This window comes from Amphiprion ocellaris, chromosome 3, assembly GCF_022539595.1.
Source record: "Amphiprion ocellaris isolate individual 3 ecotype Okinawa chromosome 3, ASM2253959v1, whole genome shotgun sequence".
Taxonomy (NCBI): Eukaryota; Metazoa; Chordata; class Actinopteri; family Pomacentridae; genus Amphiprion; species Amphiprion ocellaris.
Genome location: NC_072768.1, coordinates 11206133 through 11223822, shown reverse-complemented (window position 1 = coordinate 11223822; position 17690 = coordinate 11206133). Strand labels below are relative to the sequence as shown.

General features: G+C 40.2%; 2 protein-coding genes across 2 annotated transcripts; one reads left to right on the top strand and one right to left on the bottom strand.

The window, feature by feature from the left end:
* The first annotated feature begins 8328 nt into the window (after positions 1–8328).
* On the top strand, positions 8329–12261 carry ankrd34c (ankyrin repeat domain 34C). The gene is made up of 2 exons (XM_023290587.3): positions 8329–8685; positions 9596–12261. The coding sequence occupies exon 2, from the start codon at positions 9646–9648 to the stop codon at positions 11233–11235; it is 1590 nt and encodes a 529-aa protein (XP_023146355.2). The 5' UTR covers positions 8329–8685; positions 9596–9645; the 3' UTR covers positions 11236–12261.
* LOC111582092 (retinol dehydrogenase 13-like) lies at positions 11781–16812 on the bottom strand. Its single transcript, XM_023290582.3, has 7 exons — positions 16537–16812; positions 15236–15376; positions 14965–15156; positions 14706–14867; positions 14477–14593; positions 14112–14316; positions 11781–12536 (listed from the first exon to the last, which is right to left on the bottom strand). The coding sequence occupies exons 1-7, from the start codon at positions 16607–16609 to the stop codon at positions 12431–12433; spliced, it is 996 nt and encodes a 331-aa protein (XP_023146350.1). The 5' UTR covers positions 16610–16812; the 3' UTR covers positions 11781–12430.
* Positions 16813–17690: the final 878 nt, after the last annotated feature.

Here is a 17690-nt window from a genome sequence, read left to right as displayed (position 1 = left end):
TACTCATACAATCCATAATAAGTATCCAATACATTTACTCCAATAAAGTTGTCATTCTGCCAGTCCTTTCTTGGCTCATAACAGGCTGTACACATAACAATACAACATATCATAGATGAACAACATAACGTTCTGAATTTAAATGCATTCTTCCCTCAGCCTACAGCCGATAATGCAACACATTTTACAGTTTAACACAATGCTAAGACTCAGTAGCTCAGTCTTTGAAATGTACTCTAGCATTTGAACATAGCCAGCATCTAACTAGCCTGCACCAAGTGGCGATCCTTCATTTTACACAGTAAATTACTCAAGTGACAACATACAACTCAGTAAACACATAAAACAGTTAACAGATATCAATGGAAACCCATTTAATTCCTATCCAAGTTATCCCGATTGTTTTTTAGACAGACTACGGGGCTCGTGCTTCGTGTTTTTAGCTTCACTTTGCTAGCGTTAGCATGCTACGGTAAAACCTTGAAGAAAACCCATAACTCACCGGAATATCGATTTCTACGTGGTTCAAAGATGTCGGATGATTCTTGTCTACTTCCGCAACTTCTGCAGTTAACTTTAGTGTCAAAATTCCTCATTTATGGATTGTTTTCTAAGTAAATCCAGCCAAGCTCGAGCGTACCATCCACACAGGACTGGGCGCGACAAGTTAAAGAAAAGATGGCGTATTTCGGTAAGATGGCCACTCCGAGCACTTTTTCGCGCACTAAACAACCTATCAAATTCAATCTTAAGGACAATAATGGCCTTCTACTATCACCTTGTGGCCAATTTAAGGTACTAATTCTCCTCAGCGAAAAAGCAAATCAAGGGACTAACTCAAAATACCGTCTAAAAACACATTATTAATAACCTGAGGTTATCTACCCGGGTTACAGTTGGAATAAAAAAGATGGCGTCCTTGGTTCTGCTGCATTGGGATTCATATTTTTAAAAACTATCTTTAGTGAGTCTGACGATGTAGAAATGGAATGTTCAGAAGGAGGGTACACTGTAAATAAGAATCATTATCTGTTGTACTATGGGGGACACCAATCAAGCACTGGTCTAATTGAGCACATGATATGATAGGTCAACATGTTTTCTTTATAGCAAATTTGTTCCACAGCTCTTTTCCTGCACACATCAATGCCTCATGATTATTGAGCATCTTCAGATCTGCTAAACAACGACTAGAAGTACCAGTAGGCTACATCTATTTTAGTAGTAAACAGCTTACCTACAGGACCAAATTACTTCGAATTAATTACATTTTTGCGACATTTGTGAGGCTTTCAAAGTGACTGTAGGTGGAAGTTTAAAAGACACTGTACTATTCTGGTTTCCCCGAATCCCGGGCTGCCGTGTCTACTTAGAGGTGATCTCCCTCTGGGATGAGGAGTGCTGTGAGGCAAAGATAACTGGTTCTTATCTCGATCTGCTCAGTCAGGTATGAGAGCTCCTGGCCCAGGGGAGCACTAGCAACGAGCCTCGCGAGCACAGTGGGCACCAGAACGTAGATGAATTTTCCCTGCCTTTAAACTGAGCTCTGTGTGTTTTTAATTACGCCGATTATCTTGCTCACAGTAGTTTTTGCTAACAGACGAGCAGCCAGATCACCGCGGCGGTGTATTATTGCCATGTCTGTTTTGAACTGAAATCAGACAGGAAGAGGGATTACAAACCAGCAGAGTTGTGATTCAAGCAGAGAGAGCCTCGCTCGCTCTGCCTCCCGTTGGAAACTCTGATACAAGTCCTGCCTGGTCTATGTGTGCAAACAGCAGGACACAAACACGGGCAGCTCAGCCAAGTGTGTCAGCTAAATCACTCAGATTTAGAGTGAGAGATACCCAGGTGGTACTATGCTGTCAGGACGATGATGCTGATCTGCGGCTTTATAAATCCTGGTGTTTGCCAGTACATCCGGCCATTTGGACTAAATAATGTCTCAAAGATGAGGTAACCTGTCTTTAGGTCAGTTCAGTCCAGTGCCTGCTTAATGACGTGACTGACTGACTTAGTGGTGATGTCATCAGTCTGGAGGTTTGCTACTGGCAGGTTTCTAAAGATGGTCAGGCTCCCTAGATGGTCAACATTTGATTGAATTTTTTTATGTATGATGAAAAACCTGCAAAACTACAGCAGCTGCCATCATCCTCAGCCATAGTCAGTATTTATTTCTAAATAGCAAATGATAGAATATTGTAACTTGGTAGCTTTGGGGTCATTAGGCACCTAAGAAAAGACGCGTATCTTAATTTTGATAGTACACAAATATTTAACTGCACAGCTGGTGTGCCTGTGGACACTATGGTTCTTATTTAAAAATCTTTTTGAGACATTTTCAAACCAGAGAGCAAACCGTAAAACATGTGTAAGACCAGCTCATCTCTGAGGAGTTGGAATACATTCAGTCTGACAGTTTTCATTGTCTCACAGTTCCTTTCTTATAGCGCCCAGCAATAATTACTGACTCGTGTGTGTCCTCTGATACTTGCCAGCTCTTCCCACCTCCCAACACAGATGATCAGACCCAGCTGCAAAACACTAGTGTTGTCATCCACAGAACAGTTGAACAAAAGCTTCATTCACCAGCCTTTAATTGTTGGAGCAGGATTATGACTGAACACAGATTCATTAGAGTAGATACATAGGGAGGTGTAAAATTCAGCCTACTACAAGTTGATGCAGTTGATTGAGTGACTCAGTGATTAATTATGGATGAACCCAGAGGAGCACGATTCCGTCTTCAATTAACAGGTGGCAGGTATCTTGCCTTACAGCCATGTTTACGAAGCTTCAGATCTATTGTTAGTCCTGTCACCTAGAGGGGATACGTTTTGCAGAGGCCAGGCTGATCCTGTTTGGTCCTGTCATGTCTGATTCTGCTCATCTGCAGACATCCTCAAGGACGGCTTGGAATGATTTGACGTCACCAACAACAACATGCAGAGAAAAAGCTATTTCCTCACCTTGTGCTGCAGAGGAGGTGTATTTTGGTCAGAGTGCCTCTTGGTGTCAAAGACGTCACAGTCTCAGGGGTGTGAACCGCAAGCAGAGTGAAGTTCTCTAACTTACTGTCAGAACATCCACTCATCCACACTGATGTACCCACATATTCTGACAGACCCAAACTTCTGACAGCTACAGCTCCGAAACAGCCTGTGATGAATTCACAGTGCAAAACACTGTTCACACGGAAAGCTATTTAAAGCCTCATCAGTGTTTTCTGCCTTATCCTACCACTAATTACCAATTACCTTCCAATAGCCAATAAATAAAAACAATTAGCCCAGAGCAGATATAAAGCATTTCATGTGCAGTTCCCAACAAGTTTAGATACCAGCAATCTCAATACACTGATGGTTTCTAATGTTGACGTCTGTGCATTTTCTCTGTAGTCTTTCATTAGGTAACTTATTTGATAGCTGAGAGAGTTTCTGCTCTCCGCTCAATAGGGTGCAGACACATGGGTAAGCTTTTGATTTGGTGGTGTGAACAGAGGTGTGACAGACTCTACCAAAACATCAATTTTGCCACTAATTGCTTTTGTAGTTTCTGAGGCAGCTGTCCAGAATCTAAATCTCTGCCTGAAACTACACCCGATGAGGTGCTGAAACACTCGTCGATTCAGAAGGCAGGCAGAAAAACAGCCATGAAACATGAGAAGAAAGTGGGACTTCATAAGTTCCCACTTTGGATATTGATGGCAAATTTCTTACTGATGTTAAGAATATTGTCATCTGTGGATATATCTTGACCACTTGATTACTGACAAGCCATTAAGGGGCCTCCTATTCCGGTATCCAATTAAAGGCTTCACAACAACTCCTAATAAGTGGGGTGTAGAGTTGATAAGCAACCAATTCTGCAGCTTCAAGCCCTCTGCTTCATTAGCAGGATGTTGAGCTAAAACAGAAAATTCAACACGGTGGACATCAAAGTGCCCACTCTGCAAAATGAGTAACAAACTCCTTATTAGATATGCAACAATCTCCTAGGATACAGCCGACATACACAATGATCACCCGGCAAAACTGTTGCCTGTATAATGCTCCTGAATAATACTCAACTCAATTACTGCTCGCCAGAAGGGCAGGTGTTGGTTTGCACCATGAGATGTGAAAGAACAGAAGGAGTGATGAAGGCGAAGGAGGCAGAGGAAGAGTGGAACCATTTCAAGATTTCAAGTATGAGAAAGTAGCACTTTTCAATATGAAAAGATCAAAGTGTCTGAAAATGCGTTATACTTCACGGGTTATAATCATGAGTGGATGAGGGGAAAAAAAATCACTCACAGCATATGTGAGGGGTGGCAAGTTTTTAAGCTGCACTGGAGGCATTTTTCCTAAATCTGCCGAGGTAGGAGGGAGGCAAGGCGCAGTCCGGTGCAAAGCAGCAGCAGGGTTCGTGCCAGTTTATTGCTGTCGCAGCCCACACATTTGCTTGATACAATCGCAGAGACACCAAATGCCATGAGAATGTCAAACTCAGTCTTTAAAGAGACAACCACCATGGAGAAAGAAACACACAACAGCACTGCAACAACAGGTGATATGTATGCTGAAAAAATCATCTTGTGTGCTAAAATGCAAATGGAGCTGTCATAAAGTATAGGATAGGCAGCATTTTAAAATATCTCATTGGTTAATTTTTATAAAAACAGCTTATTTGCAATGTTCTGAAAATGAAGATCACCTCTGTACCACAGTTCACAATTTCAGCAAATTTTAGTAAGTGTATATGTTAGAAAACTTTTCCCTCTGTGTCATTTGCTTTCTTGCTGAGAGCTGGGCACCACTCTTATGTCTGTATGCTAAATACGAAGCTACCAACAGCAGCTGGCGACTTAACTTTTCACAAAGTCTGAAAACAGGGTAAAACAGCTACAAAAACCACAGTGTAAAAACAACAAATCAACGATTTTTGGAGGTGTTATGTGTCAGACTATTTCTTGGCTCTGAGCAGTTTCCCAGCAACCAGTGGAGACTCGAGAAGGTTGTTGTTCCCAACCAAGTATCCCCCATTAAAACAGCAATTTGTCGTACAGCTAGGTTATAGCATGGATTAAATAAATGAACGGCTCTATGAGTGATTTATGATACCTTTGCGTAGTTGTTTGGCCTCCACTGGTGTCCGAACATGATCCTGAACAGTTTGTGGTAATTTTGTTTATGATCTGCAATCTACTCACATTCTACCTGATGATCATTTGACCTCTTATGAAGTCAGGATATAGACATGAGTAAAACCTGAGCACAAGTTACATTGAACTTAGTGACATGACCTCTTTACTTTTTGTGAGTGATTATGATAGACTACAGCTGATGACTTCTCTAAGTCAATTTAATAAGGCCCATTTGATACACTCTTTAGACTCAGCCACAAAACCTACAATAGGAAAATGCAAGTAGGCTCGGCACAGATTTGTTAAAGGAAATCACTGACTTGAGCAGTCAGGAAAGTCACCCGGTGGTATTCTAAAGCAGTTACAGATTCCCAAATCACCTGTGCAAACAATTTGTAAATATAAAGTGCATGTTGATGTTGTGTCACGGCCACAATCGCGAAGAAAACACAAGCTATAACCTGCAGCTGAGAGGAAGCTCTTCCTTCAGAAACAACACCTTGACTGATGTTGGCTGCTGATAGACAAAGAAAAGGCCTTTAGCAGGAAAGTCCTGAGGCCAGATGAGTCGAAAATTTACCCATTTGGCCACAATGGCCAGAAATATGTTTGGAGAAGAGAATGTGAAGCCATTAACTCCAAGAACACCAAACACACCAAATCTACCATCAAGCATGGTGGTGGCAGTATTATGCCATGGGGCTGTTTTGCTGCCAGTCGAACTGATGTTTTACTCAAAGTAAAGGAGGGTTACTTTCACATTCCTCAGGAAAACTTAAGATAATCAGCAAGAGCGTTGGGTCTTGGACACAGTTTAGGTGTTCCAACAAGACAATGACCCCAAACACACATTAAAAGTGGTAAAGAAATGGCCAAATCGGGCTACAATTAAGATTTTAGACAGGCCTCCCCAAACTCCTGACCTAAACTCCCCCAAGAACCTATGGACTGGGATGAAGAAACAAGTCTGTGTCAGAAAACAAACAACTTTTGTTTAACTGTACTAATTCTGTCAAGAGCAGTGATCAAATATAGAACCAGAAGTTTACTACCAAAAGCACCTAGCTGAGAAAAAATTTCCAAGGGTCTAATACATGCAAGCTGTACAGGACTGCTAAGTTTAAAGTCTAAAAATAAAGGTATGAGACATATCAGCACATTTTTCATCTTTGCCGACATCAGATTTTAAAAATAGATGTGGTGGACTGGAACCAGAATAATCAATTCCAAGTTGTATATATCATCTTGAGCTTATTTCCATTTTCATTTCACTCAAATCCATTTCCTTTCTTTTTTCTTGAAACCTTGACATTAGTTGGGATTCAGGCCGCACATCACGTTTTCTCGGGCTGACTACTTTAAGAGATACTGTGATCAGACTTTAAATTAGAAAATTGTTGGTAACTTTTACATGTACTTCGTCAGGATGAATTAATAGTCTCCGCGCTACAGTTGTCTGATGAGTAAAAATCTCACAATGCAGACAGAAGAAAAGGTTATATTTAGAACGAGGAGAGGAAGAGCAGCAGCTGCGATGTAAGATATCTGAAAATGGAAAGTGCTCCCAGGGGTGACAGCGCTTTTTCTCTCCACTTTAATTATTTATTTCCCCCTTTAATATACCACCGACGACAGCATCACCAGGGCAGAGATCACACTGTGTGAGGACCAGTGACATCCCTGTGACTCCCAGTGCTAATGAATGTGTCCAAACCAGTGAGCTCTGGCCTTAGTCTGATCCCTGGTCCCTCATGTCTTTGTGGAGAGCAGGTCTCTTCGCAATACAGATGATTTCCAATCAAGAGCACAAAAATTCAAATTCTGCATAGCAAACAAATGAAATAACAGTTTGACTTTGGGTTTTCTATGACCAGAACCTTTGAGACATCTGCCTATTAAATCAGGAACTCATAGTTGTGGTGGTATTTCTCCTTCAGATTGTTTGATATTTACATTTTTAGGTGTAAAGCATTATTGTATACATATTTTCTGCAGATGCATTTCTATCATAATGTCTCTTGAATAAGAGGGGCACATTCTCTGGCCTTGGTGATGACAGCGTGTCCTGTTTCATAAAAACCACCTTCTCCATGTGCCTCGTAAACAACACATCCTTGGGGACTGAAAAGGCAATCACAGGTGAGAAATCACTGCCAGCATTGACAACTGCAGTCCTGAGACGTCAAGTGTTTGGATGGGTAATAAAGTGATTAGTCCCAGCCTCAGAGGAAAAGAGCAGGGGTCAAAGGACTAATGATCGAACGTGGTGCTGGTGGCTTACCCACGACAGCAAAAAACAAAAAATAAAATAAAAAAATTAAGCACCACCATAAAAACATATTTGCGTAAATGCCGTAAATGTTCTCCTTCCTTTGGTGGAATGTTATGCGTCTGATTTACCTGTTCCTTCTTGCAGGGCTGAGAACATCACTGTTCTCATTAGAAACTGCTTCTGTGCTGTCTCATAGCAACCTAAAAATAGAAATGTCCCTATTAGGCTGTATAGCTGTGATGGCTGCTACAAGTTTTGGCCTCTTTAATTGTACTGTAAATATATATAGGTGCACAATATTTTGCTGTATCTCTCTTAATTTGTTGAGCAGAGAAGCATACCAGTTGGAGACAAAACAGATTGGATATCTGCACAAATAAACTATAAGCAAATTATCAATTAATGCTATATTCGACCTAATGAGTGCTTACATAATATTATGTTTTCTCATTGTAATGAATAGGAAAGCTCATGTATCATATTGGAATTTCCTGTGAAAAGCAGAGTGACGATGATCCAGAACAGATTCTTTTGTCACATTTTACAGCTGATTTGTCTTTATAACACGGCAGATAGGAAGCCTGCCTTTATTCTAACTCTGATGCTCCCATCGCAGAAAAATCAAATCTTATTTATAGCACAGACTAACTATATGAGGCACACAAATTTTAAAAGCATCATTGTCAGTAGGTGCTGCAAAAACTGCAATTCCCTCATTTTCAGAGGCCAAACTGATTTAATCTACAAATTGTTCCTCTGAAATCATTTAAATAAAATACACACAGAGAAATAAAGGAGTCGGAGAGAGAGAAGGGGGACATTTGCATGTCTTTAGGAGGTGGCACTCGTTTTGCTTGTGCCTGGCAGATATAAAGATCAGGACAGAGGTTTTTCATCAGACGCAGTTTATTCTGGTCGACTCTGACGTCAAGAGCATACACGTTTCATTCAACTAGCAAGAAAGTAAGTTATTTATAACCTGCAGCGTCTCCAGGTTGTGATCCTTGAGTGCGCAGTGAAAGGAATACTCCCCATTGGACTGATGTAGTGTGCCTCCATAACAAAAGCCACACCGCTCATGTGCTATGGTGCCAGAGAGCTACGGCGCACTGTCACCTCAACTAGGACGCGTCGATGGGAAGAGTCACGCCTGAAAAAAGGGGATTTTTGGGAAGAGCTGCGAGAAACTTTCAGTTTTGAATCATCAATCATTTCCCCCTTTGATATTTTCCTTCTTGATGACAAAGCGCCGGTTACTTTGAACATGGAAAATCTCATCTTTGACCAGGTAAGAAAAAACAGACACTAAGTTTGTTGTGCGTAATTTGCAACGTTACAAAATTATTGGAAACGAAGGTTAATTTGGAATTCAACTTTAAGTCGTTCTCTTTCGTCGGTGCTAAAGGAGACTGGGTGAACCTGTAAACCTCTTGTATTACACACACCACGTGCTGTATGGCTAATAGTTGAACATCAATATTGACATTCTAAGTAAAATGCCAAATACAGGATTTAATGGAGAATGAGACAATCAACGAAACGATTTGTACCGAAGCGCGTCTCTGTCGCCAAGTTCTCCAAAATGAGAACCATGGAGAGCGACTCCAGCAGCTCACAGTGTTCCGTTATTTAATGTCACTAGTTTAAACAGATGTTTGTGTCCCTCTTTTTTTAAAAATGAGATATAAATCATCATGTTAACGAACAGTTTCTTAACAACCTTTTATGCTGCATTAGAAAAAAAAATCAACAAGGTTGATGTTTTTGCGCGCCTGTGCTGGATGATGGAGGCTTTTATTTTTCAACAAATAAGATAGAAAGACGCATAATGTGCCGTTTTCACAGATATAAAATGATGAACTTTGAATTTGAGATCCAAATAACAGTACTTGATCCACTATCAGTAGTGTTTGTGAATCTAACAGGTAGGGTGCCATGCTATCTTCTTGATTTTTGGGCATGGGCACCACCAGTTTAGGAACACTACACTGTGTACACACTGCTTCTGAGTTATCTTTTCATAAATGTATTCTATATATCAAAGCTCTGTAATAGTAAAATATATTAATATCTTGATGTTGTAGCAGGCTGCCACCTGCTGGTAGTCATAATTTACCAAATCATTAGAAAAAACACAATGAGTCTTAATTACAAGATTTTGTAATGTAAGCTGAACTAATTCCACAATTTGTTCAAAGGGCTGTGAGCTGTAAGTTCAGTGCTGTGAAGATCTGTGACTGGCTGGGAAATGGCAGATATTCTGGAGCTGCGGACAGATGGAAACTCACTCCTGAAAGCAGTATGGCTCAGACGCTTGAGACTCACCAGGCTCCTGTTGGAAGGAGGCGCATACATCAACGAGAGCAATGAACGTGGAGAGACGCCGCTCATGGTGGCCTGCATGTCCACACACACTGACCAGCAGAGTGTGGGCAAGTCAAAGCTGGTGAAATATCTGCTGGACAACCAGGCAGACCCTAACATACAGGACAAAGCGGGCAGAACAGCTCTAATGCACTCATGCATCCACAGGGCTGGACATGAAGTGGTGGATCACTTGCTGAGCAACGGTGCTGATCCCAGTCTAGAGGACAGGAGTGGAGCTTCTGCTCTGGTCTACGCCATCAACGCAGATGATAAGAAGACGCTAAAACTACTCCTGGATGCATGCAAAGCTAAAGGCAAGGAGGTAATCATAATCACAACAGACAAGTCACCATCTGGCACCAAAACTACCAAACAGTATCTAAACGTCCCTCCATCACCAGAGCTGGTTGAGAGGTCTTCCCCAGCATACTGTACCTCTCCCTCTGACATTGATGTTACTGCATCTCCCACCCCTGAGCAAGAACAACAAAACACAGTCTTTAGTTTCCAGACAAAGCTAAAAACCTCCAGTGCAGCTGCAAAGCTTGCCAATGGGCCCACGTCTCCAACACGCCGGCCCGCAAACCCCAAACGTGCGCGTCTGCCTCAGCTCAAGCGGCTGCAATCAGAACCGTGGGGCCTGATTGCGCCGTCTGTCCTGGCTGCAGCTGCCGCCCATGAGGAGAGTAAGAAAGCAAGCTCTGATGAGGACGTTGTTGCAGGCGTAAATGGGCTCTCCCTGAGCAAGAGGTCAGCTTTATCCCGACAGAACAGTGTGGATGGGAAGGACAGCTTATTCCCACTAGTGGGTGACCAGCCCTGCAAAATGACAACCTCAATATCTATTCCTCCAACAGCTAAACCATCGTATGAAAGATCTCTAGGCCAGCACCAGCCACTGGCACGGCGTAGCACTGTGCCCACAGAGCAGGAGAGCAGCAGCTGCAGCAGTGGACTGGCTGGTCTGAGAGACACAATGCACAGAAGACGTCTAGGAAACGATCACTATGACTCAGACTCGCAGCTCTATTCAGACTCTGCCATGTCAGACTCTCCTAAGGTCCCAGTGGAGCGAAGGAAACTAAACACCTCTCCGCTTGTGATGCTGACCAGCTCGCGAGAATCTCTAGACAGCAATGCCAGCACATCCTCTCCCAGCACAGCACGCAGGCGAGCACCCGGCCTCCTGGAGAGGAGGGGCTCGGGCACGCTGCTGCTGGACCACATCTCCCACACCAGGCCTGGCCACCTGCCTCCTCTCAACATCAACCCAAACCCTCCCATTCCTGATATCGGGGCCAGCACCAAGCCCTCCTCACCACTGGCCACAGGTATTAGATCTATAGCTCCAGTAGCACCAAACACACCAAAGAGAGGTGGCCTCAAGTCGAAGAAGAAGCTCGTGAGAAGGCACTCTATGCAAGTGGAGCAGATGAAACAGCTTTCTGATTTTGAAGAAGTTGCTCATTAATTAGGGATGGCATTCATGCAGCAAATGTTGTGGAAGTGGAAACGTTAACACCATAAATCGCCAGGAAGCACATCCATAGGTTCAGTTGTGTAGACACACAGCCATCTAAATGTTGAATAATGTATAATTTAGAACATATATATATATATACATACACTGAAACTGAGCAATATAGATAGAGTTCCTCCCTTTGTTACACCCGACCTTAAGGATTACTGTCTTTTGACTGCACCACATCTTCTGTATATGTATTACAGTTTTGAATGTAAATGCCAAGACATGGCACCTTTCCTCTGAACTAGCTCTCTTACATGATGATGTAATGTGTAGGGAACATACAGGGTTCATTTGTAGCCAGCAGGCCACTTGGGTGCACTTTGTGCATATGTAATTAGCACCGTTAATGGACTTTTTCCAGAGAAGAAAAAAAAAATGTGATGCACTTGTCTGAGATGTAGCTTTGAGTAAGATGAAATTTGACTGTAGCAATTCTGTACAAAGTGCCTTCAAGATCAAGAAACCTAAAAAAGACCGAGCAGATACAGTTATTGTAGTAAGACCATTTTAATTCATGTTAACCAACATGTGTTTTCTTTCAATATTGTTGGTCTCACATGGAACAGAATGAAGACTCACGATGAATACACATGATGTGAATGAACAATATGCCTTAAGAAGCAGGTAAAATTATGGGCTATATAGAACAGCACTTTATTGCCCAGGAGTTAAAAAAAAATGTCACTATTAACAGTGTTACAAAAGCTTGCCAGAGCACATGTAATTCATATACGATTAATCCAAGTAACACTGAATGACATTCAAGCCCTTAGCCAATACAGACTTCGGTGAAACTTCAAGTAAAATGTCATTTCACGCTAATGGCAATCAAAACTAAAGATCACACAGCTTCCATGTAACGTACCTGTGAAGCACTGCTTCTGTTTAAGAAAAAAAACTTAATTTATTCCATAGTATTTTTGCAAGTAGTTTGTTGTATATTCTAAATAAATGTCTATCACTTGTGAATTTCTGTTGTTTGCTTGTTAACTCGTTTGTCACATTAAGCCGAAGCTCAGCTGCTAGAAGCCCCACAGATGCTCATTAGAAAGAGCACCAGTACTTCCTCAGGCCACTTGGCAGCCCATTGGTACTGTGATGCTGACAGTCATCATCATCATCATTGTCATCATCAGTGTCACTGTGATTTTGTCAGACCAACCATAGAGGCACTCAGATCCCACAGCTTCTTGGCAGCTTCATCATCCAGACCCTGAGGGGCTGCCGTTTTAGGGGCACAGTCACTGTAATCAGAGCAGAATTTAGTGTTAAACACATACAAAAAACTGTGAGCAACAACAGCAATCACATGTGTAACTTGCAATATTTTGTCAAAGATAATGTTGGAAATTCAGATGGCTACGTGACAAGCAATATATCGAGGCATTTGACATTTATCTATCCAATATATCACTGTCAGCCACTTAATTTGCAACCAAACAGGAATCAGATTTTGTGTTTATTCACCCCGTTATGAAGAACTTTCATTTTCTTGGATTTCGAGACAGCAGAAATGAAAATGTACAGAAAGGTTTAGAGAGTCTGAGCCTTTTTAAATCACGGAAAAAAGGTGAACACGTGCAGCCTCTTAAATGTCAAACAGTCATTCACGGGTAAATGGCTGAACTGTCAGAAAGCTCAGAGCTAAGATAATGTCTGCAGTAATAAAGATAAATTCGCTTTCTGCAAAGGCAAGATTACCAACTAGGCAGAGTGGGACGTTGTTAAAAAGCATCAAAAGCCACAGTTCCACTGTATGGCACTTGGTGATTATACTGGCAGTTACTTTGTCTGGAGTATGGATATATGTATACAAAAGCACAAAATCTACTAATGTAGTAAATTCTTCTCAAACGGGCCCTGCATTAATACCCAATCTTAAATTCCTGTCTTAAGGAGGGTCCTTGTGTCAATGTCTAGTTTTAAAATAGCACTAAAATACTTTAAATAATAATAATGCTTAATCAAATCATTATTGTAATGTACATATTGTCTGAAAGCCACATGTTTGTCTGGCCTCTAAATTTCTTTTGTTTGGGTTTTCCAGCCCACAGCTCTGCTCTCATCCACTTAATTTTTACCTGCAGCTATAAAAAAAAAAAGCTCCAATGAACTCAATGTACCCTACCTGCCCAGTACCAAACAGCTGACAGACAAAGCTAGCGATTAGCTGGTGGTCATAGTGGAAGATTTTGTGAGCTTTGTCCCTCGGGAGTCAGAGGAGAGCAAAACAGAGTTAAAAGGTGAGTGAATATTGAATTAGCATTCATCAGATGGCCAGACACATGACTCCAGATGAATGCTAATGCTGCTCTGTCAGCTGATTCACTAGATTGGAATTGGTGTTGATTTTGACCTCAATAGGCAGACTGGACACAACGTGGCTGACCCACATTAATTGCAGTTTCTTTGTTGGTGTTAATGGAATATTCAGTTGTTCTCACTGTCAGTTATTAGTCAGTGAATACAGCAATCCCTAACATCATGTTACCTTTCATAAAAATGACTCCACTTAGTCTAATGCAGTGGCCCACAGATTTTAAATATGGGTGAAATAAAGCACTGGTATTGGATTGATATCCCATATTTGCAAATAACCTAGCTGGAGATATTGTATTAAGCTGCTGGGATATTAGTCACATTGGTGCATAATGTGCTTTCCAACATGTTCACAATCCCAACTGTATGACATAATATAGCACATCAGTGTTGATTTTCAGTGTGTTCCGTTGTTCCCACATGGCCAAACTGTAATGATAAGTATATGTTAAATCAAATGACCTGAAACCACATCAAAAAGAACAACATTATGCACTGACCTGTAGTAGAGTCCGCTCTCGTTCTGCAGGCTTTCCTCCACAGCGCAGTAGATGGTGGTCTGAGCCCCTTCTGTTGGACTCTTGATGAAGAACATAAGTGGCGTATATACTACTCTCTTCCACAGGGGCATGGTGGGCCAGAAGTGTCGACCAAGCTCAGTCCGGATCACTCCAGGGTGGAGACTGTATGTTGTGACTTTGGTATCTGCAAAATGACAAAATGTTGGACATAAAGCCAAAAAGCTCAGAATTTAAAAACTGACAGCAAGATAAATATAACAGACACTGTTTTAAATACTACACAGTGTGTAGTGAGAGATATAAATATATATAATCTGGTGTGAGATAGAAAAAAGATACAATACCTTGCAGCCTGCTGGCAAGCTCCTTGGTAAAGAGGACATTAGCTAGTTTACTTTGAGAGTAGCTCTTCCAAGGGCGGTAATCTTTATCCTGGTTTATGTCATCAAAGTAGATTTGACCTGTTGAGTTAAAGCAGGAGATCCTTATTAACAGATGTGGTGTTTTTGTGTTGATTACACTCCTGACAGATAAATATCCTGAAATAAAACAGAAAAAGAGGAAAAACTGCACCTCTTTCATGCGCTAAACTGGAGACATTGACAATGCGGCTCGGCGCCGACTTCTTCAGGAGATCCAACAGACAGTTAGTTAAAAGGAAGTGGCCCAGGTGGTTCACCCCAAACTGCATTTCAAAGCCATCTTCAGTCTGCCACTTTGGACAGCTCATAATACCTAAAAACAAGAATATCAGTGGAGGCTTGCTTACCACCTAGCTCTTGGTATATAATATAGCAACCCCTCAGAGGTCAAATGTGATTTATTTATCCACCTGCATTATTGATGAGCACATCCAACCGCTCTTCACTTGCTAGAATGTCTTTGGCCAGTTGGCGAACTGACTGGAGAGATGCCAAGTCCAACTTTTTCACAATCACATTGTCGTTTCCGCTCTTCTTTCTCACATCCTCTGCAGCTTTATTAGCTCTGTCCATGTCTCTGCAGGCCAGAATTACTCTCGCACCTGTAACACAGCAGATAAATAACTTTTTTATCAGATATTAGATCACAACTTCCACTGTAAACCCCAGTAAACCACTAACCTCTTCTAGCCATGTCAACAGCAGTTTCTTTGCCAATCCCAGTGTTGCCTCCAGTGATCAGGACGGTTTTTCCATCTAACCGGGCTTTGCTGCGACACACACCACCTGCCATCCATTTCTTCACACCAAAAAGCCCCAGTCCTGTAAAAATGACAGTTACAATTGTAAATCTCCACTAATCAAAACCCCCTTTACCTCGCAGAGAAAGAAGAAAACTGCACAGATTCAAAGGTCAACTTTATTCAACGCATACAGAAACCATTGTTAATCATCAATTAATTAGACATGAAATTGCTAGTAAATTAATTAGGTAATAAACAGAACTGATTAGTTAGGTCATTTTTCAAACAAAATTTTGTTTATGATTCTGCCTCCTCATATATAAAAATATGTAGTTTTTGTCTGCTTCATATCATTGTAAATGAAATATTGTTTTACAGTTTGGCAGTTAACCGTACTTACGACTCACTAACACTTCCAACAGAGCATAGGCACGTCTATATATATATATATATATATATATATATATATATATATATATATATATATATATATATATATATATATATATATATATGTTTAGATGTTTTGCATTATGGTGGAGTCTTTACTTGTTTCGACCCCCGTTGCAGGAAGTTTTGATGAGCATCATTTTGATATTTTTGGATATTTCTTAGATTATATGATTAGTGGATTCATTAGGAAATAACTGCAGGATCAACTGACAGTAAAATTGTTGTTTTCTTGATTTGTAGGATATGTCTACAAAAACTGTTTGGCAGATGACAAACAAACAAGAATTAAGGCAAGGATGTAAATTCCTATGCAAACATAATCCAATGGAAATATTGTGTTAGTTATTAAGCGCTTAATCTGAGCTCTAATGCTACAATTACTAAACAAAAAATTAACTTGTCAGGTTGCTTAAATAAAAAACTAAATAAAGGCATTGGTTTTCATTGTATAAAATTAAAGTTTACAGTTTAACAAATTTACCATATATATATATATATATATATATATATATATATATATATATATATATATATATATATATATATATATATATATTCACATTGATAACAAACATGAAAGAAAATCATCAATGAAAGCTGACTTGCCATTTTAAGGCTCATTTACTCCAATAACAACCAGTTAGTGTCTGTATAAGGATAGTTCATAGCAAAACATCACAAACAGATATATTAACCATTAGACTATAGGAGCCACTTGCTTTCTCCTTTAACATAGCATCCATTCTTATATAAAGAAAGTCTGTGTCAGATCGGTGCAGAAATTACCTGTTACTGTGACCACAGCAATAGTTTTGGGATAGTGAAAAACAAATGAGCTCGCAGCGGCTAAGGTCCTCATCTCTCTGCTAACTCAAACTGTTACTGATAACGAAGATGTTTCTGTTCAAGTCCGACTGCAGGGTCTCCGATGAGTTTCTGTTCAACCACAAAGTCTGTCGCCGCGGTTGCATCAAAATAGAGTCGCACAATTATTAAAAACAAGCAGAAATGTCCTCAGGAAGACCTCACTTTGGTGTACAGCTACATAACACAGCTCCATACCAGGAAGTCCCGCCTCCCGACACACTGTGGGGAAATCCTATTGGTCCTTCTGTTTAATAATCCCCAAACTCTTTGAAGGAAGTTAGTTCAACCTGTAAAATTGTAACTTACTGCCACAGAAAAGTCTTGTGACACTTTTTTTTATATTTAAAAGTACTTTGAGCTATTTTATTTAATTTTATTTTATTTTATTTTATTTAGAGAACAGTATAATTTTAATACATTTACAAGGAGGACAAAAAAGATACAATTACAAAGAAAAAAGTCAACGTTTTTAATTCAGCATTATTTATTTACTTACCATTATATCCATATATTTAAAACAACACACTCTGAGAAACTTTCCTATAGAGAAACAAGATTAGTTACAAATATCCCTGGCAACATATTAAGCTTAATCTTCTACAATACTTTATCCAATACTACAATAACTAATATTAAATACAGTAAAATGAAATCAAAATATAACAATAACTATTGTATTCACCGTGGCCACAATCATTTAAATCATCATCTTTTTAAATATTATAATTTTCTATGGTTGTGGAGGTAAAAATAATAATAAAAAAGGCTTATCAAAGTAAAACAGGTGAGTTATTTTACTCCTTGAAAGTGTGAATTGATGTTACTGTCTGCTTAAATATACAGAAAGCAGCTTCCCTGGGCTTCATTTTCGTGAGTTTTTTTTTCTTTTTTGTTTGCATCATTTTAACTACTGTCAGTACTCTGCATTTATTCTGTCAAATAGCACATCGTATAGTTCACTGTCAGATTATATTGGGGGATTAGCACGGGATATGCCTTTTAATATGGACAGTATGTTCTAGTCTGTGTTTCCTGACTTCAAGAGAAATTTCCATCTTAAGATAATAAGCTAA

What these genes read in the sequence shown, in the direction of transcription:
- LOC111582092 (XM_023290582.3), bottom strand. Translation starts at nt 16,609, where the DNA reads ATGAGGACCTTAGCCGCTGCGAGCTCATTTGTTTTTCACTATCCCAAA. An exon ending in TGTTGACATGGCTAGAAGAG is followed by an intron (nt 15,157 to 15,235) that starts GTTAGTGGTTTA and finishes GCTGTGTTACAG; the next exon opens with GTGCGAGAGTAATTCTGGCC. An exon ending in TGTGCTCATCAATAATGCAG is followed by an intron (nt 14,868 to 14,964) that starts GTGGATAAATAA and finishes TCTTGTTTTTAG; the next exon opens with GTATTATGAGCTGTCCAAAG.
- ankrd34c (XM_023290587.3), top strand. Translation starts at nt 9,646, where the DNA reads ATGGCAGATATTCTGGAGCTGCGGACAGATGGAAACTCACTCCTGAAA.